Raw genomic sequence first — 27,707 nt, forward strand, 5'->3', positions numbered from 1 at the left:
GTGTGGGGTTAGTAGACGCAAACGATTCCACTTAGAATGGATAAGCAATGAGGTCCTACCATACCGCACAGGGGACCACATCCAGTCTCTTGGGATAGACCATGACGGAAGATGGTATGAGCAAGGGAGTGTGTATGTGTGTATGTGTGTGTCTGTCTGTCTGTCTCTGGGTCACTTTACTGTAGAGCTGAAATTGGCACAACACTGTAAATCAACTATACTCTAAAAACAACAACAAATAAGCAAAAGAGAAAAAAAACCCAAGTAAACTATTTACTATCTGGCTCTTTACAGAAAAGGGGGCTGACCCCCAATTCAGACAATATTTTTTAGAATAACCCAGTACACTTGGGCACTTGCTCGTAATTCACCACCCAGATCCAAAGGTGAGCAAATAGTTTTAAAAATCAAAGTTTCCCTGCCCTAACTGGCAGTTTGATAGACTAGGTGATGTGCTATAGCCATGCACCTATCCTCCTTAAAAGTGGACTGGGTAGCGGAGTGGCCAAGAGGGGGACGAGAGGGAATTCTTCTGGGGGACCCTGCCACAGGCATCCTGGACCCAGTTTCCTTTGCAAACTGCTCGAGAGGAGATAGTTAGGCAAGAGAATTAGTATCACTCTAAATAATTCAAACAGAGTCCTGCTGTTGGCTACAAACCAAAGATGAGAAATTATATAATTAGCTGCAGCACATTTAAAGGACTATATAAAATATGCTAATGCGCTCACCAAGTTAAGGCAAAGCTGCAGAAACAGTGCCATCTCTTAACTGGCCTAGGAGATCAGTCCGAATAAAGAGAAACCTCCTAGGGCTATTTTAAAAATAATACTATCAGTCAGAATGACAGAAAACTTTTCCTGGGCCTCAAAATAGAGGAATTCTTACTCCATTTCACTGGGTTTTAAGTCACATGTTTCCACAGTCAGTGTATTTTTTGATCAACAGTATATTAACTTTATAAAGTCAGGAATCGTGCATTTGTTGCTTTGGACAGCTCTCATCATGCTGCTCTCTGTGCTGGCAGCTGAGGTTATGCATGTGGACTTCAACACGGGCACCGAGAACAAAGCAGGCAGATCCGGTACAAATTTGGCGACACGTGAACCTCGAGCTATGCAGCTTCATTCAAGTTACTGTTTCCCATGCTCGAAACCTCAAAAACTATAAGCCTTACCTAAACTTGCAGTTTCTATGTCAAGCGGGGTGTGTGGAGCTAGGAGAGGCTGCTACAACAAAGTCAGTCTCTTGGCCAGAGGGGAAGAAATAAGTGCAAGTCTAAGCTTCAAGTCAGGGGACCTCAGGAGCCTTATTCCACTAAGACTTCAGCATCTTCCTCTTCGGGGTGCCATGCGGTCTTCATACTGCGTTTCAATCTGAGCTTATGAAGTGCCGCTACCTGCCATGGGTGAAGGGCTGTTTTCTGTGAGTCGTTCGTGGTGAAATGTTTCATCACAAATTAGCATCTCCCATAGTCACTAACATAATGTTCGGATAAATGCTGGTGAAATCATTCGAAATGAAGATCTAAAATCTGCTCCACTTGCATCTTAGAAAAGAGGGTTTCTAAGCACCCCAATAACAACAGCATCAAATCCTAACACTGGTCCGTGTTATCTGCACCCACGTTACCCCATTTCATCCCCGGGGCAACATTTTGCGTTTGGTACCGTTTCTGACCACCTTTGATCAGTGGACACCAACTCAGAGAAGTTGAGGCCTTTGTTCAGGGTCGCACAGGTACTAAGGGCGGGAGCTGGTGGGAACCACCGCCCTCCTTCCGCAGGGTTCCTGCTCTTCTGAGAGTGCACGAGGCCGATGCTGGTGCTCTGCCTGCCTGATGCAAGCTCCCGTAATGGAACAAGCCCCAGCCCGGACAGCGGTGGCCTGGCCGCAAGCCCTGCCTCTCACGCTAGCCTGCAGCTTGGCTTCTCTGGGTGGTCCGCTTCACGGCCCCGTGCTCTGCTTCCTCACATGTGAGATCGAAGGCCAGGGCAAGACTTTCCCTAAGCTCTTCCTACTCCAACAATTAGGGATTTTGTTGAGTAAATTTTATTGAGTGAACACTGATCCCTCCCCAGTGATCCACGGGAAGGAAATGTACCAAGTACCCTTAACAAGAAGACGAAAGGGCTTTACATTTTAAACATTTTTAGGGGATGCCACAGGTCCCTCTCATTTAGCACAGTTCACCAAGAGCTGTCTGTCTACGTGGTTATTAAAACACCTATGACCCTAGGCAGAAATCAAAACTTTGAGAATATCAAATGAGAGGGGGTCATTTTGTTTTCTCCAGCGATATTCAACTCAAAATCTTTATAACCTCATTTCTTTATTTTTTTTTTCCTGCGTTTTAGGGCCGCACCTGAGATGTATGGAAGTTACCAGGTTAGGGGTCCAATCAGAGCTACAGCTGCCCACCTACACTTATAGCAACGTGGGATCCAAGCAGCATCTTCGACCTACACCACAGCTCACAGCAACACCAGATCCTTAACCCACTGAGCGAGGCCAGGGATCGAACCCACAACCTCATAGTTCCTAGTCGGATTTGTTTCCACTGTACCACGACGGGAACTCCATTTAACCTCATGTCTTAACAGTCAGGCAAGCAGTTCTGTGGTTGTTGTAGAGAAAAGACCCAGCTGGCATCTTGGTGGAACAGCTCACAAGCCAATAAAAGATCACTGAACCAGTAGTCCTTAATAGCTGAACTAAATGTAGAGACTGATTTTGTCTTTGATCAAAACGAAGCTAGTTTTTTCCCTGACCTTTGGACAATGGTTTTCCTTCACTCACATGCCTCCCCTGCACTTACAGCTGTTTTTTTTTCTTCTTCCATTTATAATGGTTTCTATTTTTTCCATTATATCTGGTTTACAGTCTTCTGTCAATTTTCTACTATACAGCAAGGTGACCCAGTTACACACACATGTATGCATTCTTTTTTTCTCATATTATCATGTCCCATCATAAGTGACTGGACATAGTTCCCAGTGCTATGGGTTTTTGTGGTTCCTTTGCTGGCATTTCTTGACAAGCCGCTGCATTTCTTGGGCTTTGTTCTGATTATTTAATAGAATGCATATGAATTTAAGAAACTCTTCTTTAGATCTGTTTTAGGCCTCCAAGAAAAGTGGGGCTCCTGATTTCATAATGACTCTGCCTACTGAAACATGAAGGTACGTCACTCACATAATCATTTTTTGGACCAATAACTTTATCCATTCGCTTATTTCCCAGAACTATCAAGAGAGAAAAACCTAGCTTCAGGCAGCAAAGAACCACACACCATCAGTAGCATCACTATCTTCCTATATTTCAATTATTCAAACACTCATAATAATGAAAATCACTAAATTCAACCTATATATACCACATATCAAACTACCCAATTTTGAAACTTGATTTTAGAATTCACAAGTACTTTGCCAGAGTAAAATGTTCACTTTATCTGCTTTCCACTAAGTAGATATTTTAACTTTCCCAGAACTGTCTTTGTTGAACCCCAAGAATGCTTGACACACACCCCAAGAAGGCTCTTAACACACTCTTGGTGTGGGAACTGAATTGGCAGATTTCAAACAGGAACAAAACCCTGAGTGCCTATGCCCTGTGGACGCACGTTCAGAGCAAAGTCCTAACCATTCTCTGCTGTACTCAGGGGCGTGTGTGGGTCAGTGCAGGGGACAAAAGAACCTGCCGTCCTCCTCTAGGGGATGGTCACCCGGCTGCAGGAAGAGAGTGATCCAGCCAAAGCTGGACACTGGATCTGACGCTGGCCTGCCATTGCCACCCATAAGGAAACATACAAAGGTCATCAGAGCTTTTCGTTTCCTTCTTTTCTTTTTTTTTTTTTGGTCTGAGAGCTTGCAGGCAGCTAAGCTGCTACAGGCCTTCAGCTAGGCAGACCCCAAGCAGAATAACTTCGTTAGGAAGAGCAGAGCAGAAGCCTGGAAGCCAGGCAGACCTTATTTCAACTCTGTCCTCTGCCATCATTTATCTGCAGGCAGAATTTGGATGCTTAAGGCTTTTAAATGGTCAGAATTAATGGCTAACATTAATAAGATGCTGGCTGCCACGAATACAATTAAAGTCCTGGCTGGAGGTTCAAACAGGCAATTAAAGAAGGAGAACCTGGCTTGACATCACATCAGAAGCCCCAGAGAATTCAGCAGGCCACAAGCTACCCATGAGCCTGCATTGTCTGGCAACTGTTTAAAGAAACCATCACCACTCTTAGGTTGCCTTGGAACAAGTTTGATGCCTCTATTAAGTGAGTTTATATTCTCCACACTATTTGAGGCCCCAAAGGTCTACTATGTTCAGTGTGGGTTTATTTGAAGGAGGATACTGCTGACCACGAAATATCCAAAGAAATATAAGTAAGATGGTAGGACAGTCCTCAGAGAGCTTTGCCTAAGAAACCTGGAAAAAGAGCCCTGGGGGGGTGGGGACGGGGACTCGGTCCTCAAGCATCTGAAGGGTTAACAGGAGGAGCAGATCCTTCCTGTACCCATGGATTTGGGGAGCATCTCCGGAACACCCACTATATCCAGCGGACCGTGATCAGTGCCGCGTGCCAGAGTTAGTGATACAGAGGACCAACCTCAAGGCACTTGCAGTTAGTGATACAGAGGACCAACCTCAAGGCACTTGCAGTTAGTGATACAGAGGACCAACCTCAAGGCACTTGCAGTTAGTGATACAGAGGACCAACCTCAAGGCACTTGCATTTAGGTAAGATGCAACGCGAAGAGCCTGGGATCCCCAGTTTTCATCTGCAACCTGTTACCCACTGAGCATATGACTCTGAAAAGTTTCATAGCTTCTCTTGACCTGGGTCTTTATTTGTAGAGCCACACCACAGAGTTTTTCTGAGAATGAGATGAGATAAACATCTATAAAACAAATGAGAAGTCAGTAATTGATTGAAACTGAGGTAGACAGGGGAAGGCATTACCAAAAAAAAAAAAAAAAAAAAAAAAAAAGGCACCTTTTGCATGGAACCTTGAAGGACAAGAGGGAGTTTGTTTTGGATGGAACAGGGGGGAAGAAAGACCCGCATTCCGAGCTGACGGGACGGTGTGAGCAAAGGCAGACATAGAGTAAGCAAGTCTTTTGGGAGATCAGCAAACACGGGGGTTGGAGTGCAGAGGAAGAGTAAAGTGATGCTAACAGCTGGAGAGATACAGCAAAGCTGGATTATGACTGCTCTAGAAGGACATGCCAAGAGCATTTAGGAGAATCAATCTGTGTTCAGACACGGCAAGTTGAAGAATCTTTCTAAGAGTCTAAGCAAGAGATTACGAAGACTCAACCCGAGATAACGGCAGTGGCATTGGGAAGCAAGAGAGGACAACGCTGGCTGTGGGAGTGACGCGGGGGGGGGGGGAGGGGAAGACCACGCCCTGCTCGACAACCTTGATGTTGAGGGGAAAGCCGATGCCATGCAGGGAGGAGGAAGAAAGCTGGCCGAGAAGAAGAGGAGTCTGGCCGGGGGCTGCAGTGAATTTCAGGGGGCTGTGGAATAACCATAACGAAGTTCAGGACAGAAGGCTGGAAATAGGGTTTGGGAGCTCCTGAGAGGAGCCGGGTTAGAGACGCGGCCCTTCACAACTAAGAGTATGTTGTCAAAGGTAAACGAACTTGGGTTTGAACTCTGCCTTCCACACTCACGAACTAGCTGTGTGGCCTTGGACAAATTATTTATCATCAAAGCCTTCATTTCCTTAATTGTAAAATTGGGAAAATGATACATACTTCAAAGGCTTTGCTTATTGCCTACCATCTGGTTGCCATTTGTCACCGTCACTGTCTACCGTAACCATCATCGCTGAAACCATTAAGCTAGATGAACTTGGCCAGGAAGAGAGGGTAATTAAGGGGGAAAAAGAGTTGAGCAGTGAAATCTTAGGGAACAGTCACTAAGGGATCTATGGCAGAAGAATAAACTTAAAGGCAGCTCAGGAACGGTCAAGGAGCCGGGCAGAAGACCAAGACAGGCCAAGAAGGACAAGCACGGGGGGAGTCATCAAAAATGTCAGATGCTTCAAAGCATGTTGGGAAGGGGGAAACGGAGAACACAGGATGTGAGGAGGTTACCCCTGTTTAGCAGAGCCCTTACCTCGGTGGTAGGAGTGGAAGCAGCTACGCATGGGACAGCATTCGAAACAGAACTTTGGTCCAGACTCCAAAAGGGTGTGTGTCAGGTACCAAAGTGAACTGTGAGATGGGTCATCTTTTAGGCATGTCAAAGTGGGTACAAACCAACAGTTACCAGGCTTATTCCTCTTACCTGCTTTCAAAGGTATAAAAGGCTTAAGTTATTGGCGAGAAAGGGAATCTGTGAGAAGGATTTCCTTCGAGAGGGCTCTGCCTCGAATGCCCTCCTTCCGCAAGGCGGGAGATGCTGCCTCTCACCGCTGTTGGTGCTTCGCTGGGAGATCTGAGTGCTTGGTCAGATCTGTGGATCTGTGGATGGAGGGAAAGAACAGACTGGGGTTTTGAGTGTTTGGCGTTTGCCCGAGAACCTCTGGCAAAGGAACATGGAGTGTTTGGATGGATCTGAGAGAGTGCGTTGGCATGAAGATAATTTAAATTTAAATTCTTCCCAAGAGGACCATCTGAGGCCAGTAGGGAGAGCTCTGGAAAACAAGGAGTGAGGGAGAAACATTCAAAGCTGGGAGAAACTGACGTGGCCACATCAAAGAAGAGCAGAATGTTCTCGGCGGGAGTCCCTGAAGAACCCAGAAAACTCCCGTCTGAGAAGCTGGCTTCGCAGATGCCTGAGCCATCCTCCCCCAGCACGGTCTGCCCACCCTTTCTCGTCGCCCTGCTCCCAAGCCCCCCTTCCTTACGGCAAGCCTGGAAGGATCAGAAACAACAGAGAGGAGGCGAGTCGAGAGGAGAGAAGGTATCAACACCACTTTTCTTCTTGCACAGAAGAAAGCCACTCGATCAGATGTCAGACAGGCAAGGACAAAGCACTCCGATTTGGAAGAACTACTGCGTGGGATTGGTATTTCCGCTTCTGCAGTGAGATGGTGATTTGTAACTAGAAGGGTCCAGAACACTTTTTACTACCTCAGGAGGGAGCAGAAAAGTCATGAGAGATTTACCAAGTGTCATTTGGGGGCAAAAGAACGTTCACCACTGCATAAAATTAAAAGACAGTGGAAAACAACTTTGTACATGAAAAAAACAAACCATAGTTCTTGTATTTTCAGTGTACCATTTACCCAAAGGCATAAAAAGTGATTCAGGATGAGGTGATGGAAGCTTTCAGGACAGTACATTTTTATGTAGTGATTTTTATTTTTTTCCATTATAGCTGGTTTACAGTGTTCTGTCAATTTTCTGCTGTACAGCATGGGGACCCAGTTACACATACACGTATACATTCTTTTTTCTCACATTGTCAGGCTCTATCAAAGCTGGTTGGCAGAGACAGAAAGGGCAGTGTCTTTTGATGAGATAACTGACAGCTCTTTCAGGAGAGAACCACAGGCATGGCCAGGTTGAGGAGAAAGAGACTGTAAAGCTATGGAAAACAACAAATCTTCATGAACAACAGGAAGGGAATGCTGATAAAGACAAGGTCACAAATAAGAAGGAAGACGAGGGCGAGAATCTATCCTTGCCCTTTGGAAGAGAGACTCTGTGCCTGTGGAAGATGGGAGAAGATGAATGAACATTTAGGGATGTTCTGGTCTAGAAGGAAAAGAGTGTGAATGACCTTCATCATCCTGGGGGTTTAGGAGGAAAGCTCATCTTCTAGGAATCAAGGCGGTGGATGGTTTTAATTCCTCTGGAGGGCAGAATCAGGACCACTGTGCACAAGCTAGAGAGAGATTTATTTGGGCTCAATATGATAAAGAATGTATTAAAAATCAGCACTTAGTGGACAGTAGAATCGGCCTTCTTATAAAGGTATAAGCTGCCAGAACAGAAGGTGCTAGTTGGGGATGGAGCAACAACCACTGCTGTGCTGTGGGGAGGGAGAGCAAACTCATGGCATCTAAGACTCTTAATGTAAGAGTCCACATTATATTTGGTAGGTTTTTTTCCAGGTGAACAACCCAAGTGTCATTGTTACTGAATAGAACAGAAAAGAAGCCCATGAGAACTGGAAGAAAGTGTAGAGAAAAGATTGCATGTGCTATACAATGTCTTGCTTTCCTAAGTTGAAAATGGTCTATTTGTAGTGAAGAAATTAGCTTGTGCTATATGTCCCCAAAGTATCTATATGTCTCCATAGCTTGGCAGTGGATTAAAGTAGAAAATACCACTATGTTCTGGGGAACTTTATATTATGCCTGAACTAAAATGTAACCACGGTGGAGGAAGTCTCCAGAACCCCTTGAGTTTTCTCACTACTAAGAGGCAAATGGGAACTTGCTGACAGAGTAAAAGCACAGCATCTCTCTGTTCAGAACTGAAGCAAAACAAAACCCTAAAACCCTCTATCTCCAACAGGAGGCTGCATTCTAGAAATGAGTGTAATCAGGGATGACTGTACCGGATGTTCTGCATGACAATGAAATGTCACAGGAAATTTCCACTTAGTCAATGGAGCCGCCGTAATTTTCTGGAAGTACTGTACATCCCTAACATTAACATCGGCTGAAACAATAGAATATTCCAGCATCAAGCACCACGCATCTCAAAGAAACCTGCCCAAAGATTCAGCTTAAACTGGCCACACGATCCAATGAAAATTTAAATCTATAAAGAATTGCCAGTCTGTTGTGACCCATGAGATATTTTGCCATAATGTATTTTCCAAAGAGACAAAATTCATGAGAACAACAAGGAACAATGAATTTTCTGAGTCCAAGTTTAATGCCTAAGCTCCTTGGACATCTTTAGACAAAAGCAGTATTAAAAGTCATATGAAGGTTCCTATTTCACAGAAGTGTAACTATCCACAATTATTTGTGCCTAGAGCACTGCTTGGCATATGTCAAGTTAGCTTAGCTTATTGAATAAATAAGGTTGCATGAAAGAATGAATGAATTTTGTTAGCAGTTGCCCAAAAGCTGCTTCGTGAGGAGTTAGGGTCAATCCAGACACCAAGCATCTCTCCGGTGTTTCCAAAGATCTTGTAATTTTTTGGCATCATCAACCCCATGACAGAGCAGCAGGGCTATTCAAATATCTTTGACCCAAATCAAGCTGCCCCTAAGGGCTGGCCCTCCCGAGCATTTCAGACGTCTTCCACAGATTCCCTCCAGAAAACAGTGAGATCCCTTCAAAGGTTCCTGAATTTCCTCCTACCACCACCAGAAGAGCTGAGAATGGAGAGAAAAAAAAAAAAGGTAACTCCTTTCTGGTTCTAAAGAGCCCCCAAAGCAAATCTTGGTGACATCTGCCTCCAATTAAGCCCTGCCAACAAGTCCACGTGGCTGAATCCAGCTGCATCCACCAGGAGGTACATTTCAGCCAAAGTGTCATTCACTCACATCATTTGCCAAGTAATAAGGAGCACAGTTTTGAACGTGCTTTGACATTTATTATCTCATTACAACCCAGGGGGAAAAAACTGTGTTTTACAGAATAGGAAGCAGGCTCAGAGCTATGGAGACCACACAGCAAACAGGGCAGGAGCTTGGATGAGACATTTGTCTTCTAACCTTGCTCCAAGCCTCTCTACTCCTCTAGGTTCTAATCCTATTTTCTGATCCCCCAGCGTTGGAGAAAGCAGTCGGGGTCCTGTGATGCATGGTGCCTGATGCAGCTTCTGCTTCATCTCATTCAGGGCCTGCATCCCTGGAAAGCGGTCAGGATGGAATATTCTAGAAACACTGATTAAGTGGATCCTGGGTACCTAACGTCATGGAGTCCATATGAGAAGCTGAGGAAGCGTCCCTTCTGGAATCACATACCCAGGAAGGACACTATACTCCACGTGGGTCTGTCTAGGGCAGGAAAAAGCTGGACTGGCCTTCCCCAGAGAAAGGCCCCTCTGCACGTGGACACATACTTGTCTCCCCATGGTCTCAGTGCAGTGTTTAACTTTCATAACTCCAGAAGCATAAATTCTCCAAACTTAACAAAAAAATCATGTGAAAGCTCAATTATTTAAACTTCTTCTATACGTCTACGCTATACTGACTATACTTCTTCATTAAGTTTTATGGATTTTGAGTAACATTTTTTCTTTCTCAGTCAACATTTGCCATCTTCAATCAGAGGGGCTGAAAGGTTTGATAATACATGATATGCCCACAATACATACAGCAAATGAGTCATGGCGTATAATAAGCCTGCAGGCTACTAAAAGTAATTTTCACATGTGCTCCTGTTAAAATTTCATTGCTCCTAACAAAGCTTGTAGAGCAGGCTTTCTTTCTTTTTTTTTTTTTTTTAAGTAAAAAAAATCACAAGAGCACTACTTTTTTTTTGGCCATAACTGCAGGTGGAAGTTCCTCAGGCCAGGGATTGAACCTGTGCCACAGCAGTGACCCGAGCCACTGCAGTGACAATGCCAGATCCTTAACCCACTGAGCCACCAAGAGCATGACTGTTCTTTATGCCAATTCCAGTCTGTCTTCCCAGATACAACGCATCCTGTTAAAATTGCTGAGGGTCCTCCTCTTCTTCGGCATCAGCGTCCCTCCCAGAAAACTTCATCTACACACCATCTGTGGTCTCAAACGGGCACGTTTAACCACGCTAAGCTCTACAGAATCCAAGGCAGACTGTAGGGTGTGACCATCAGCCAACCAACAGGGGCCACAGCGGCCACTTCTAAGAGACGGCTCCCCCAACATATCCCACATCAAGTTATACATCCGTACCTTTCAGACAAGGCAGTTCACTCAGTTAAAAATACAACCGCCTCTATCATTCAGACAGTAACTTCATCTAAGCAAAGGGATTTCAAGAGGGGCTCTGTCAAGTGCGTTGCTGCTGCCATTCTCAGACCATCCTCTGATCCACCAGGTGAGCAACCCTGTCCGTGAAAGGTAAGAGGAGGCAGCCTGGTCTCATAACCAACAGAGGTTAGGACAAAGCTGTAACTGTGTACATCTAACGACAGGACAGAACAAACGAAGAAAAATGCCTTTACTGGTAATTCAAGTGCAAAGAAGATCTGGACGACTGCAAACCACCTTTGTTCCTCGACCCTTTCCCAAAAAAGATACACCAAAGACCTAAACCTGGGCCCTGCGAATGTGACATTGGGAATAGAATCTGCAGATATAATCATGTTAAGTCAAGGGCATACTGGACTAGGTTCAGCCCTAAACCAGTAAACAGCGTCTTTCTAAGAAGAGGAGGTTTGGTTACACAGAGAAGGCCACGTGAAGACGGAGGCAGAGACTACAATGAAGCCACAAGACGCCCTGATGCCCAGGATTGCAGGCCACCATCAGAAACTAGGAAGAGGCATCGAAGGCTTGTCCCCTAGAGCCTTCGGAAGGAGCACGGGTGGCCGTTCCCAGACCCTGATCCTGGACTTCTGTCCTCCAGAACTGTTAGAGACTCAGCCTCTGTTGCTTTAAGCCTCCGTGGTACTTTGTTCCCAGCAGGCCCAGGAAACAAACACAACACCTAAGCAAAAGTCGCTACGTCTGAAGTCATGTCTGTTAACGCTGGGGTCAAGGGCCATCAAGAATAGGTAGAAAGAGGATGATGGAGGTGTAGACTCCTGAACAGGTGGCAGGCCTGGCAGAAGTGATATTAACTGGGTAAAGAAACTGGCCAAATGAGTTTGGGGGCACTGGCTTTGAGGATGAGGGGGAGCAACAGAAGGTGACGCCCTGTGACAGGCTCCTCAGCAAAGAATTGCTCTCAGATGCGAGGTTGGCATTTCTCAAAAAAAATCCTGCCACTTTTTAATGGCGACAAATCACAAATCCGTCAGTGTATCATCAACATACAAGCAACACCATGTGAAGCTCCCTGTCTCGAACTTGGCCTTTTCCTTGACTATGCTTCATCGTTTCTAAATCAGACCACAAGCCCCGCAGGCGGAAGGATCCGCTGGCCTGTGCGTCTGTCTCTATGCACAGCGCTGCATCCACCATCTCCGAAGGTGCTAAGAATCCAGGGACGGATGACGATGTTGCTAAAATGGTTACATTCTGAGCTGGAAGCAAGAAGGCACTTTTATTTATTTATTTATTTATTTTTTCCCGTGTGAAAGCTCAGGGGAGGAAGGGGGCTCCCTCACAGTATCTAATATTGATCTGGCTCCATCGCAGCCCCATGAAATAAAAGTCTGTAACGGCAGAACGCCTGGCTGGAAAGACCTTAAGAGCCATCTCTAGAAGCCTTCCCAGCAGTAATTAGGGGGATGTATTATTGCTAATCCTGAGCACACTGGGAGCTGGGTTAATTTTGAGAGATAAAATAAAACCTCTGCCTTGCAGCAAAGGACCACTTCTTGGCGCCATGAAATCGCGCACAGCCCCTCACGAGTGTGAATTCAGCAGACTTCTGGGCCCCCTGCTGACACTCCCTTTAGGAAGCAAGCATGGAACAGGCCAAATGGAGCTTCATGGTGCAAATACCATTTAGCAAGTACAGATAAGCTGGGCTACATCATGCTCAGAGCATTTAAAAAAAGATCCAAATGTTAATACATTAGCACCAGAACATGCTGTACAAGCACCAGGGAAACTGCCGTTGTCAAGGTGTGAACCGAGTCTCAGGGTAGGTTCGTCCGAGGAAGTAAAATCTCAGTTTAGACCGTCTCTCCCCTCCCCCCATCCACGTGTTTCCCTCAGGCTGGGGGAGGACGCTGTTGCTCAGCAAAGGTGCTTCACACCAAGAAACGCTTGGGGTACATTCCTCCCGGGCGAGGATGTGACGTTCTCACCTTCTCACTGAAACAGTCGGAAGTGGTCCTGCAAAGGGCCAAGTCATACGTGCGGGGCAATCTTCTGGGGGGGGGGGGTGTGCGTGTGCGTGTGCGTGTGTGTGTGTGTACACATCTCCCTTCTCATTGATGAGAAAGGTGTCTCCAAAGGGTATCTTTCTGCTGGACTTTCCAGAACGCCTGCCTGCCCGTCATGGCAGGTGATCACGAGGAGGCTGCAGCGCCCTGGCTTGCGAGCACCTGGCAAGAGGCAAAGCCCAGTGTCAGGGCCGCACGGAGCAAGGCTGTGTAGGGAGATGCCTCGCGTCTATCTGGGAGCTGGGGAACCCCGGGGCAACTCTGCTGATCTGAAACTGAGCTGCGCTCCAGGCTGCTGTCTGGGTCGATGGAACTTCCATTTCATTTCAGGGTACAGCTGGTCTCTCAGGCCATGCCATCAAAGACGGGGATTTTCTTTAAATTCAAAGTCAAGGCAGTTGATTGTTCTCAAAACTGTGCCGCCGGCCCTTCAGCCTGGCTCCTAACACTCACTTGTTTTGCATCACGGCAAGGCTGTCTCACCCGAAGAAGGGGTGGGAATGGACATTACCTGTGCGATAGATTTACCTAAATCTTTGTCCCCAAAGGAAAAGTCTTTCAGAGATAAAGATGGAAGGCCTTTAGAGAAAACTTACTCAGAAAGAGAAACCAAACCAGTCTTCCCGTTAAGCCCTTTGAACCAGAATAACTAACATCTCTTCAAGGGATAGATGCCTCTATAGAAACTCCTACCAGGCATTTCGAGTCTTCACAAGAAAGGGGCTATTTCTCATTCTTACCCCTCCCTCCATACCCTAAGTCATTTCCAGTGATGAGATAATTGTAGTGTGTGCAAATGCCTGAAACTGAGGTGTATACATGCCTATAACACAGATACTCTAGGCGAATGTACATCAGCAGTGCTGGTCTGAGACCGGCTCTATCACATCACTCTATCCTATTTTGTTGGCGCTCCAGTATTTCCCACCCACCTGGCCAAAAGCTCACTAATTTATCCACATTCATCTAAGGAAGAAATTTATTATCACTTCAAAAAGTATTTCCAAGTAGCAACAATTTGAACTATCAATAAATATGTACTATTTCCCTAATTAACTGAGAAGTAATGGGATCAAGGAAAAATCTCTCTGTTCAGGGTAATAAACTTTCCTGTGATGCTGTTAAGATTCTGAGATGATTTATGTGTATCAAAAACACATCATTTTTGAAGTTACGACTTTCACATTCATCTCCTAAGATGCAGCTTTTTCTCTTTATCAACAGTCCCTTCTCTATCAACTACATAAAAAAAATTCGTATTTCATTTTTAATGGAAGGAAGCTCCTCTCTTTTTTGATCTCTCATAGATGCTAAAGACTTACAAATCCTGAAGTAGTTAACGGAAAAGGTTATGAAACCAGCTTTCTCAGTTAGGACCTAAAGGATAAAGAAGGCCATGTGAAAGCTGAGTCTAGACACATACTCAATAATTTTACTATTACACATCTTTCAACTATGCGTTTGAGAAAAATACATAATTAAAAGTGGGGAAATCTGTACCACAATTTTTCTACAAAACATCAATTATGAAATGGTTATAAATTAGCCATTGGTAACTTACTCTCCTAGATGATTTAACCTTTCCAATTATCATTTCATCTGTTTTCTATATTAAAAAAAATCAAAGAAATTCGAGATATGGAAAAGCCATGTTGGTTGAGGATCTGAAACTGATTTGGTAGCTTTCGAGTTGACATAATCTTGGCCTGGTGCAGCTCGTTTTGGAAAGCTGCCTCAAATTTCCCCTGGTTTTGAACTTTTTTTTTTTTTTCCTTACCACTTTCATCTAGCAAGAAATCATCCTGGTAACGGAACTTCTCCGGTCCACATGCAATAAAAATGTCATCGTCACCAAAAAAGTCCTGAAGGCACATCACCTACAAGAGAAAAGCATGGCACTCAGCAAGGGGTCAGCAGAACAGCAATTACAACAATGCATCCTGCGAGTGGACATCTGCCTAAAGCCACTTCCCATCTAATGGAATCAACAGGGCAGCGTCTCCAGAGGAATTTCAAAAGAAGGTTTCCAGCATCTGTTACCAGTAAGAAACATGTTCCGTTTCAGTGGTGCAGGAAGACGGGATAAGGAAAAGCGAACCGGTAACTGTCACATTTATTACTTGATATATCAATAGGCAATGAGCTAAGAGCCCTTTATTTTCGTAACCGAGTGGATGCAGCCACATGTGGGACCGGGGTGCTCCTTCCCTCTTCCACAAGCAATATTCCTTGAGAGCAACCAAAGTCAGCGCATGATTTCGGCAACAAATACATCTTCTAGGAACTGATGTCATAACTGCCATACACACACGGTGACTGTGGGGGTGACTCCTGGAGAAAAAGATTTATATCCCAACAGAAACAGAATAATCTCCTGGAGACCCATCCTACCTCCAGTCCAAACAAAGATGGAACCCGTCATGCACGCAATCACAGAAAAAGTAAGTTATGTGTGAGATTTACCTACGGAGATGAGGGAACCGGACGCCCTCCATGAAGGCTAATCTCAACTAACACCCATACGGGTTCCCCAGGTTGTAGTCACACAAAGGGAACGTTTCAAAACAACTTTTTTTTTTTTTTTTACACTGGCTGCATCTGCAGCATATGGAAGTTTCTAGGCCAGGGATTGAATCTGAGCCGCAGCTGCCACCCTACCAAAGCCAGGGCTACGGCAACACTGGATGCTGAACCCACTGCGCTGGGTTTGAACCTGCAACTCCACAGCAACCTGAGCTGCTGTGGTCAAATTCTTAAGCCATTGCACTACAGTGGGAACTCCTCAAAATAATCTTTTGATATTTATTCAACAACTTCTCTAATACAAACTTTGAGAGCTAAATGCTGTTTGTCAAGTAAATGTGGTCAAAACGAATACTTCCAAGCTCACTGTTCTCTGTCTGTGGAAGTGCGGCTACAGAGTGTGGTATTTTTTGGTTCACGGTGTGTACAATGCCAGGAGAAGACACCGGAAACATGGCTGATTTCCATTGATTTTCACTCTTCTTCGACCTGTTGGAGCAGGCTAGAAAGCAGTCAAGTGAAGGCACTATTCAGAGCTGTATGCAACTGACTTTCTTATTATTTGCATTTTCCCTTGGATTTCTGAGGACCAGAGACAAGCCTTCCTGTGCGTGTGCTTCCTACGAGCCCTTCCTTTGTCTGTGGGTAGTTTCACCTGCAGAGCACCTCTGGGGTCCCGCTGCGTGTCAGTCGCCGTTGCATGACCCTGACAAGCCAAAGGCTCCAGAAGACTTACAGAGGTACACTGGGAAAACACAGCATCATTCAGAGAACCCCAAATGCAATCATGTGCAGACTTCAGATTGCTTTTCCAAACATCTCTCCTTTGCAAAGACTCACTTGGGGGAGGCTTTAGGAAGGCTATTTCTCTACCAGTTTGATAGGAAGCATCAAGTATGAGTGAGGTTACATCCAGGGGTGTCGGTGCCTCTTCTATTAAAGCTTGAAAACACACGTGATCTAAGAGGGACAATGTCCTCACCAAGGCAGATGAACTGAAGGCCTCCAAGAGCGGCGTCAGCAGCTCTGATCGTCTGCGTGAGTTAGAAACAGGCTCTTTGAACTCAGAACCCACTCTCCATCTCCCTCCTCTCTTTCTGTCAGATCCCAACCACAACTCTGTTCATTTTCACCTTCAGGACACAGCATCCCCACCCCAGCTTCTTGACAGCATGGGTGTCACCCCAACCAATCCTATACTGGTCGTTTTCATTTTGTGTGAATACGTGTTGTGCCGACTCTATGTCCATTAACATACAGCATATGTGGACAAAAATGAGTAAGAATGAGAGACTACGTCTTATTCAAGCAAATATGTCAACAATTAACCCTAAAGAACAGTATTTCCTAAAGTGAGAATGATTAGCTGCATTTGTACCCCAAAGGGGCCTAATGGCCAGAGATATGGGAAATATTCATTGAATATTTATCCAATATAAAGAGGTTTCTTTATTTCTGGTCCTCTCAAAACCCTCAAAGTGGGAGTCCTCTTTGTGGCTTGGTGGTTAACACACCCAACTAGGATCCATGAGGATGCAGGTTCCATGCCTGGCCTTGCTCAGTGGGTTAAGGATACAGTGTTGCTGTGAGCTGTGGTGTAGGTCTCAGATGCGGCTGGCTCGGATCCTGCATTGCTGTGGCTGTGGCGCAGGCCAGCAGCTACAACTACGATTCCACCCCCAGCGTCCTGGGAACCTCCGTATGCTGTGGGTGTGGCCCTAAAAAGCAAAAAATAAAAAATAAAATTGAAGTCTGATTTAAAAACACACACACATAAAGAGAAAACAGAAAAAATACAGTCTCATTCCTTATGATTCTGGAACTCTTCTCACCCAGCATGGTGTAGATTAGTGTTTGTTAGGGTTCCCTGAACACCGTGCTGACAGCCATGGGTGAAGAAAAGAACTCATAAAAAACACAGAGAAAATGAGTTACTTGCTCTCCTCCTGGGCAGCCATATTTCTCTAGCCGATAAATATTTATTTGCTAATTTTTACCTCATTCAAACACTTATGCTGGGCCTAGGCCATGCCAGGCTCTGCGCTAGACATGAAGATGGCAAAGCTCTGAGAGATGAAATATGCTGTTTTCCAGAAGAAATGGTCCTTTCTTTCCACTTCCATCATCTCATTTGCATTCTGGACTCTCAGATGGCCAACCAGATAGCATTCATCTCCAGGTGCCCGTTCCATACACCATCAGAGCCATCAGCAGCACAGCAACATGCCATAGCAGGTTGCCAGCCCACTCTCTCCTGTCACATTCCCATGACCGTCCTCCAAGCCTGAGACTTGGAGAGCACAGCAGACAAAGGGGCAGCTGGGAGAGGTAAGGTGTAATTCTGTTGCCAAGTGGGAAATGAAACATTGTGAACTTTTGATGTTGTTTCCAACTCTAGGATTCCAAGATCATAAGAGGAAAGCAGTGACAGTTCAGGAAAAGCAACTGTCATCGCCCCGCACAAAAATGACAGGGAAAACTCCTTTCAATGCCAAGCAACATGTATTCATTTACCTCTCCATCTTCAGTGACTGAAATCAAAGCATTTGCTCAACTGTCAGACACTGTGATGTTTTCTCTGCTCTGGCATCATGCAGCTCTTTCCTTGCTCACAACCTCCCACCGGAGAAGGTGGGTACGGTCAGTAGATCAAGTTCAAATTCATGAAACTGTTCCTTGTTAGAAGCTTTGGTGAAAGACTTGATAGGAAAGGAGGCTTAAACACAAGGTTACAATCAAGATGGATTTAGGATAATCTGTGCACTTCAATTATCCGTGCTCTTACTCTCTATCACTGATCTAGAGGTAGCTGTAAATGCATTCCGTGGAACACTAAAGACTAACAGAAGATTTATAACCCTTTTATCTAGGCCAATATACTTGGAGAATTTTCCTTTAGGCATTACTGTACATTCTGGTATCAAAGGATTAGAAAAGATAAAGAGACATAAAGCCAATGCTGTGCATAATGATCGGATTTTATACATGGACACAGTGTTAGTCCTTGTTAAGTTGGAGGTTTCCAAAAGTGAGTGTGGCAACCAGCTTCAAGAAATAAGTTCCATTTATGGATCAAAAAAAAAAAAAAAAAAAAAAAAAAAAAAGAAAGAAACGCTCCTTGCTACAGCAGAACAGAGACAATTGACCTATTCTTTCATGAAACATCTGGTCAGTAAGTATCAGAGGTAGGAAACATCCATCGATTAGATGCAGGGAAGACGAAAAGGCAGAGATAGGAAGTTTGAGAAAACAAAGTCCAACCTCTTCCCGTTTCACCATCATCCTCTTGCCCCGGGAAGAGGGCGTGTTGGCAGCATCTGCCCCTTCTTCACTGTTTCCACGGCCAAAGACGCCATCCCTGCAACATCTCCCAAACCCAGGCTTTTCTTGCCCCCTTCCTGCACCCCCATCGCCACATCAGTCCAGAGCTTAGCCTCCTACCTGTGGGCCCTGGCATTTCCCTCTTGTGGTTTTTCTCACTCCCACCTCCTTTCTCTTTTCATCTACTTCTCCTTAGTCAACTTTCACCATCTCTCTCCATGGCTCAGAAAAGCATCAATGCCTTATCATCAAATTGAAGTTCAACCATGAGCTTCGCAATCAGACACCTCAACATCTGGTTCCAATCTACCTTTCAAGTCTACAGTAGTTTTAGACACGACATGGTGCCTGATACCTAATAAGCATTTGCTGGATGGATGGATGGATGGATGGATGAAGTGAAATGGAGGAATCAATGTAAGGACAGTATTTTAACTTGAAATGTGTTCTAATTCATCTGCTTTACTTATTTTTCTTGGAAAAAGACTTTTTCTTTCTTACTTTGTGGTCTGGGAATGAATTTTTTTTTTTTCTCATTAGATATCCCCTCCTACTAACTCTTTGCCTATGCAAATCCCTCCTATGCCTCGAGGCTCAGTTGAAGATCAAAGCTACCTTCTCTATTTTCTGCAAGCCCAAGTGACCCACCCCTGCTCTGCGCCAGGATCGCTGGGTCATCATTCAGTAGCTGTTTACTGAACACCTATTACTCGCCAGCGACTGCGCTGGGTCTCAAGAACATGATCAGCCCCATCCCTCGCCTCGTCGTTTCCAGTACACACGTGCACAGACTTGACTCCAAACACACCGCGGAGAATTAGCAATTCGGCAGAAAGTACCCTGCATTACCTTCCAGTGGTTTGTGATGGGTCTGGAGTCAAGTGGCTGGGTTGCAGCTCTTGTGCTGCCATGACCACTGGCCGGAGCAAGTGAGGAAACCCTGTTTCTAAAGGTCCTAAACTTGGAGCAGAGGCCGTATCTCCCTCTCAGTGCGATTCTAAGGGGCAATGGACACATCTGCTCTGGCGCACGTTCCCAAGAACACCGCCCTGGGGTCGAAGCCCAGGTTCTGCGCTAACCCGCCTCTGCCCCTTAGGTGTCGCTCTCTTTGTGCCCCAGGTGACTGTACTGATTGTTTTCAGAATTTCCACCATGAATAAGCCCTCAATTTTAGCTATTTTTATTAGCCCCAATATACTTCTAAATGAGTATAAATCAAATGCATATCTAATACGCTACAAACTTAAATAGTAGTATGTAGCTCCTGGGCATTATACCAATAGGCTTCTTTTCTAAGTAGATTTGGGTCAGAGCTGGGTATGTGAGTGCCCCTTCTCACTTAGGAATTATGATTTTTTTTTCTTTTGCTATGGCTGCACGCACAGCATATGGAAATTCCCAGGCCAGGGCATCGAATTCAAGCTGCAGCTGTGGCCGCACTAGATCCTTTAACCCACTACACCGTGTTGCATATCGAACCCACACCTCCACAGTGACCTTAGCCACTGTAGTCAGATTCTTAACTCACGGAGCCACAGTAGGAACTCCTATGAAGAGGATTTCCACTGGTCTAATTATTTGGGTGCAAAGTATACTTTGAATTAGCAGCAGGGAATGGGTGCAAAGGTGATAAAAGTTGCCTGCAAGATATTTGGTTCATGCGTCTGATTTCCATCGGACTTCCACTGAGATGATGCTGTGGAAATCACCTGCCACCATGCACATTCACATAGTTCTAGAAATCACCATCATAGTAACACAGAACCTCTTGGGATCCAGCACTAACTTTTAATTTTGTGGACACCAGAGATTTGTATTCCTCCGAGAAAAGTATCCTCTGTCAAAATGTCCCTACAGTAGAAAATAAATTATATGCATATTAAATGCAATTCATGGATTTCCCTTGTGGCCTGCAGCATAACTACACAACGTTGTCACTGCTAAGGCTCTAGATTGATCCCTGGCCCTGGAGCTTCCATACGCTATGGGTGTGGCATTTTTTAAAAATGCAATTCGTCAAGAAAGTAATCAGTTGATGTCACACAATCCTTAATATTCTATCAATGAATTTTCAGTTACCTAATACCTTGCTTATTATAAAAACCATGATAAAAAAAACATTCCACTCATCGCATCTGAGTTTATCCCTGATGTGATTAGCATAATGCCATACGCACTGTATCTCCAAAAACATGGATGATTCTAATTGGCAGATGTGCTGGCAAAAGCCTGAATGAGGATCAGGACACCCAGACTTTGAGCACAGATTCATCACAAGGACTGTATAGATCGAACCACTTATCAATTCTCTTGCTCGTCACTTTTTGTAATGATTCTATGTTTTACCATAATCATTATATGATGAAGATATTTTTAAAAAGGTGGAAATTATCTTTTTGGGGTGATACAGCAAGGAGAATAGCTCTATGTATGTTACCATGTGTAGTCTTCAATCTACATTATTACATTTAAGCTTCTCCGCTATGAGGGACACAGACCCTTAGAGAAGAGTATCTATTTAGATGTCATTAGTACCCCTATTTAACAAATTAACTCAGCCAGATTAAACAGAAGACCAACAGAAATTTGAAACGAAGAACCTAAGAATTCAAATGCAGGCTTTTAACTACCAAGCTGCAGAAAAACAAGTCTGTTCAAATACATAGAAACATGTACCCTTACATTTGTTTATTATAAATTACAGTCGATAAAGCCATTCAGCTATCACATATATTTTGTACATTGTTTATAACAGGAAGTGTTCGATAAAAATTATTAAAACAAGTTGGAATTATTTCTTCGACTCAAGGAAAACATATTCAGTTTTCTAACACTGTTTAGATGAAATCAATTCATATCTTTCCCATTAACTTGTCCTTATGCACACTCATCCCAGGAGACCAAGCTGTTTACACAGAGGGGAAACAAAACAAACACTGCGGACAAACATGGACTTCCTCTCCTCTGAGCTTCCGGTTGGTATGAGTGGCTCTGCAAGGGCAGAGATTCAAACAAAGGCAATAAAAGCATCTGCTATTTACACATTTCCAAAGCAGGACTGTGGAACCCATTCCCCCTTGCTGGAATGGGATCTCCATGGTGACGCTGACGTCACAGAGGTGGGCGAGTCTCCGCAGGGCTTGGAGAAGGACATTTTCTTTACAAGAGCGCCCTCTACCAGCGAAATAAGGAATATTGCTGCAGCCGTGGCCTCATTTGTTGGAAGCCGCTATGTCTTTATCAGCTGTCTCTCAGCTGTTGGTGGCACTAAAATATTTCAACGTCACCTATTTAATGTATTTTATATGAGATCAGAAATAATCACAAAAATAACAGCCAAAAACTCACTCCATTTATTGCAATCACTGTGACCTATCCTTCCTAATTTTTAAAAATATTTTTAATTTCTCATTCTTCTTGATACCAGTTAAAGAGGGTAGATTAAAAGGTTCTGTTGTCTACATTTTGGTAAGATCATGTTTGCCAAAAAGGAATACTTAGACCTTTGTTAAAAAGTCCAGTCACCTGTCTTATCTAAGGGACCAGAATCAACAATATCCTTTCTACACAGTTTGTAATGTGAGCGTTAGAATTAGCTTTCACATAAAACTTGGCACATGTCGGCCCCCTCCTCTTGCCAAGACTTAATTTTGAAAAGTTTTCTCTTCCAATTCATGCCATTCTTGGCTTCTTTTCTCAACTCTTAGCACTGAGTGTTGACATGCCACATGGTATTATAAGTCAACCACTGTGAATCTTTCTGTTCTATAATCATGTAATTCCATACATTTCTGGTTCAAAATATGTCTATGATATCAACAATGTGTTATATTACTGTCATGAAAATACATTCTTGGAGTTCCCTAGTGGCCTAGCAGTTAAGCATCTGGCTTTGTCACTGCTGTGGTGCAAGTTCAATGCCTGGCCCAGAAACTTCCACGTGCTGCAGCTGAGACCTTCCCCCACGAAAAAAAAAAAAAAGCATTCTCCATCTTCCCTTTATCAACCCATCCATTTCTTTGATGACAAACTGTGCAAAGAATATTTTATAGTTGCTCTTCTAACTAGAAATTTCTAGTAAAGGAAAATATTTTAAAGAAACTCTGGTTCTTGCCCAGAAGATGATATAACCATTAAGAAAAGTGGTAAATTATTCTAATAATAGTAAATTAATAACAAGTAAACAGAGAGAAGAAAAGAAAGCCCCTCCAACTGCTTTGTACAAGTTTGAAACTCTTAAGATTTATTTTTTCTTTGGCAAATTATTTGGATAATATTTCTGAAATACAGAACTGGCTAGGAGCTAACACTGGAATAACATGCCGATGTTTAAAGAAATGGACAAAAGAAAATGTTCTCTATTGAAATGTAAACAATTTAATTTTCTAGGTCAATCAGTAAAAACCCCAACACTTAGGGAACAATAACTGTTCCATAAATGTACCAAATATGGAACAATTATGGAATGGAAAGTATGTCTATTCCTCGAGTGTGTTCTCAGCCGCTGGGTCCCAGGGCCATCAGCTGGGACCACCCTCCATGAAGCATCCCCGCTGACAAGAAGCTACCCTCCGCATCCAGGGTCATGGTCTTCTTTGGGATGACAACCTGTTCTCAATGGCTGGTCTTTCTTTACCCTGTTTTTTAAATACCAACATTTCTTTTCCTTTATTTATTTATTTATTTATTTATTTATTTATTTTTTGTCTTTTTGTTGTTGTTGTTGTTGTTGCTATTTCTTGGGCCGCTCCCGCGGCATGTGGAGGTTCCCAGGCTAGGGGTCGAATCGGAGCTGTAGCCACCGGCCTAGGCCAGAGCCACAGCAACGCAGGATCCGAGCCACGTCTGCAACCTACACCACAGCTCACGGCAACGCAGGATCGTTAACCCACTGAGCAAGGGCAGGGACCGAACCCGCAACCTCATGGTTCCTAGTCGGATTCGTTAACCACTGCGCCACGACGGGAACTCCTTTTTTTTTTTTTTTTTTTTTTTTTTTTTAAAACAAGTGGCCGCACCTGCGGCATATGGAAGTTCCCAGGCTAGGGGTCGAGCCACAGCCACTGTAGAAGCAACGCCGAGTAGTTATGTTGTGAGCCACATGGGAAGTCCTCTTTTCCTTTTAATTAAGGTGTGAAATGTCTCTTCACTCTCTAGACCAGGGGTGTTGGCCCTGCAAGCTAACAGGTATGTGACCTTGGGCAGCTACTGAATTTCCTCAAGCCTCAGTTTCTGCATATGTAAAGCGGGGCTACCAGTGCTTCCTGGGTGTCATTCCTTGAAGACTCAATGAGTGCCAGTAGGTAAAGCGCTCAGCACCAGGCCTGGCCCACAGGCGGGCATGGGGGATGGGCAGCTGCTACTCTTAGTGCTGGCACCGGCCAGGCAGAAGCAGGTCTCTGGACTAGGCGCCTCGGTGAGGGATCTCAGGCTGTCATCTAAGAACAGAATCCTAAAACCTTCGGGACACCTAGGCAAGAGGGGTGTGGAGCCAGCGGCAGCCCCTGAGGTCTCCAGTTCTGCTCTTCTGACAGGTTAAGGCAACCTCAATCCTACTGCTGTGCACGGCTCCTCCTGCGTGATGTTGCGCCTGTTGGCTACGGCGTCTTTAAAACAGCGGGTCTCCTTGTCACTTTTCACTTAAGGCACTAAATTATAGTCCAAGAAAGTGGAAACTGTCACAGAGTTGTCTCTTTAAAGAGAGTATAATCATCTCTGATCGGAGCTCAGAAGCAAAAGCATCTCACTCACCTCGACATGGATGCTACAATATGAACGCGTGTGTCCCCCTAAATTTAGATGCTGAAATCCTAACCCCGATGCGATGGTACTGGGAGGTGGGGCCTTTGGGCAGCAGTCAGGTCATGGGATTAGGGTCCTTCTAAAAGGAGCCCGAGAAGGTTCCTTTGCCCCTTCTGCTGCGTGAGGTTACTGCAAAATGCCAGCCATCGAGGAAACAGGCTCTCACAGATCTGCAGAGGCCTTTATCTTGCACTGCTCAGCCTCGGGGACTGGGAGAAATACATTCCTGCTGTTCATGACCCACCAGACGACAGTGTCTTGTTACAGTGGCCCAAATGGACCGAGACAATGGGCGTTCAACACGAGGGCTGCCACACCCAAGACCTGGCTTATTTGATGACCCTGGTTCAATCCCTTCTTTTCAGGGCCGGAAAAGGAAGGACAACTTATTTGCTGTTGCTGAGAGATCTTCTACAAGATCCATGTAAAGAGGTAGTGGAGACCGTGACTCAGTTTCTATCTCATCAGCAGAAACACTACGATCATGAGAAAAGGAAGAAGTACAACTATTATGGGACACAGGAAGCGAGTGAATTCAGAGCTTTTCAAAGCAGATGAGGAAAAGCAATCCTCAAGAGGAAAATGAGACACGAAGAGTGCTGCTGGGCTTCAAACAACTCTCCCTGCCAAGGCCCAGAGGTGCCCTGGCTGCCTCAGCGGGAACCACAATCCGGGTCCAGCTGGGGCTTGGCAGAGAAACACAGATGAAGGAGGCAGACTAGGCAAACATCAGTGGTGGCAAAATGGATAACAAATGCCCCATCTAAAGCAAGGAGCACCAGGACTGAGTCTCCCTGCAATACTTTATTATTTTATATTTAAATAAGAATTGTTAAATTTAATATCCCTCAATTAAAAATACACACACACACACACGATGGAATATTACTCAGCTGTAAAAAAGAATGAAATAATGCCATTTGCAGCAACACGGATGGACCTAGATATTATCATAGTAAATAAAGTTAGTCAGAGACAAAAGTCACACAATATCACTTATACGTGGAATCTAAAAAAAGGATACATATGAACTTATTTGCAGAATAGAAACACACACACAGACCTTGCAAATGAACTTATGGTTACCAAAGGGGACAGGTGGAAGGTAGGGATGGACTGGGGATTTGGGATTGGCATATGCACACTGAGGTATATATGGAATGACTGGCCAATGGGGACCTGCTGTACAGCACAGGGAACTCTGCCCAATATTCTGTGATAATCTATGTGGGAAAAGAATCTGAAAAAGAATGGATGTGTGCACATGCATAACTGAATCACTTCGTTGTACAGCAGAAATTATCACAGCTTTGTAAATCAACTACCTTCAAAAAAACTTAAATAAGTAAATTAAAATGTCTGCAGCACTACGTAAAGAGACCCATTCCAAAGGCTCCTCTGGGCTGGACTGAGGCCACGTAACTTTTGATCTAGAAACATCCAGATAAAGCTCCTTGAAAATAATTGCACCTTCAAGAAAGATTTAAGAGAGTCTACATTTCAGACATGTTTGCTCTATGTTCTTATGTTTGTGGGGAGTGGGGTCACCGTTTGTGAAGGCCAAGGAGGAGGCCAAAAAGTGATGCTCTGAGATGCTGCCACTAAATGTTCGTCAGCCTGGGGAAACAGCGTAAAAGGGACAGGTCTGAGGCAAATTAAACTTAGTACAGAGGAAAGGAGTCCCTGAAAAGGTGGCTTAAGGTGCCCTGCGGCAGGGTTCCGGGCATGCAGCTAGATTAGCAAACTCTGATTACAAACGCTGGGATTCAAGACCAGAGGACTAAACCCAGCCCACGACACCTGTGCAAGGCAGGGCCCTCAGACAGAGCTTCTCTGGGTTAGGAGTCAAACATGTACTCAAAGCATCTGGCGCTCTTGCCCAAAATGAACTTAAAGCATCCGGCTGCCTCTCTATGCCTCTCAACGTGCCTGTGACACAAATCACGGTGCCATGACTTTCCCCCAGTGCTGCAGAAGGAGCCCAAGAGCGGTGCAAAGGCCTGTGATGTGCCAGGCCCTGAAGAGAGGCTGTACGTCATTCCTTTGGCTCCTCACAAGTACCCTTTAGTAAAACCTGATTTTGTAAAAAAGGCTTGCAAGAAAATTACAAGCCAAAGAACTAATACCTATTTGAAGGATAAAAACATAAGGACAATCACGCCATCGTTTACGTTCTTGTGCACTGGCTTGTCCCTTGAGGTTGCAGGCGAAAAAAAATAATAGTTCCAAAGCCATGGGAGAATGCTTCTGCCAGGAAAATTTGTAAATTGCTTGACATTCAAGTATGGAGTTGGCTGCTTTTGATATTTCTCTTTCTATTTCCAATGTACTTATCTGAATTTATAGCTTGACATTAAAAGAGATTTTTTATTTTTACACGATGTGAATTAGTCTTTTCAAATGCCATTTTCCCAACAATGCCATTCCCATAAATCTGACATCTCTGAAAGGACAGCTGCCATCGCCGCCACCACCATCATCACTGTCACTGCTGTCCCAGGACCACCACCACCAGGCCCACCATCACCACTGCCGGCATCAGCATCGCCGTCACCACCTTCCCAATGGGAGCAATGGTAAAACAACGCAGATTTTTTTTTTTTTTAATTTTCCCACTGTACAGCAAGGGGGTCAGGTTATCCTTACATGTATACATTACAATTACAGTTTTGCCCCACCCTTTCTTCTGTTGCAACATGAGTATCTAGACATAGTTCTCAATGCTATTCAACAGGATCTCCTTGTAAATCTATTCTAAGTTGTGTCTGAGCCCAAGCTCCCGATCCCTCCCACTCCCTCCCCCTCCCAACAGGCAACCACAAGTCTCTTCTCCAAGTCCATGATTTTCTTTTCTGAGGAGATGTTCATTTGTGCTGGATATTAGATTCCAGTTATAAGTGATATCATATGGTATTTGTCTTTGTCTTTCTGGCTCATTTCACTCAGCATGAGATTCTCTAGTTCCATCCATGTTGCTGCAAATGGCATTATGTCATCCTTTCTTATGGCTGAGTAGTATTCCATTGTGTATATATACCACATCTTCCGAATCCAATCCTCTGTCGATGGACATTTGGGTTGTTTCCATGTCCTGGCTATTGTGAATAGAGCTGCAATGAACATGCGGGTGCATGTGTCTCTTTTAAGTAGAGTT

The 27,707-nt window shown here is 44.5% G+C and overlaps 1 protein-coding gene across 16 annotated transcripts in view; it reads right to left on the bottom strand.

Annotated features, from left to right (window-relative positions):
• Positions 1-27,707, bottom strand: part of DCLK1 (doublecortin like kinase 1) — a 383,845-nt gene that overhangs the window by 138,649 nt on the left and 217,489 nt on the right. For all 16 annotated transcript variants that reach the window (XM_084981510.1, XM_084981508.1, XM_084981509.1 and 13 more), the window contains one exon: positions 14,685-14,784. In XM_084981510.1, coding sequence (XP_084837636.1) covers positions 14,685-14,784 — 100 coding nt within the window. The remainder of the gene's footprint in view (positions 1-14,684; positions 14,785-27,707) is intronic.

This window comes from Sus scrofa, chromosome 11 (genome assembly GCF_054392235.1).
Source record: "Sus scrofa isolate SSC_HxYL_T2T_F1_AM1 chromosome 11, Sscrofa_HxYL_maternal_Yorkshire_Landrace_v2.0, whole genome shotgun sequence".
NCBI classification, from domain to species: Eukaryota; Metazoa; Chordata; class Mammalia; order Artiodactyla; family Suidae; genus Sus; species Sus scrofa.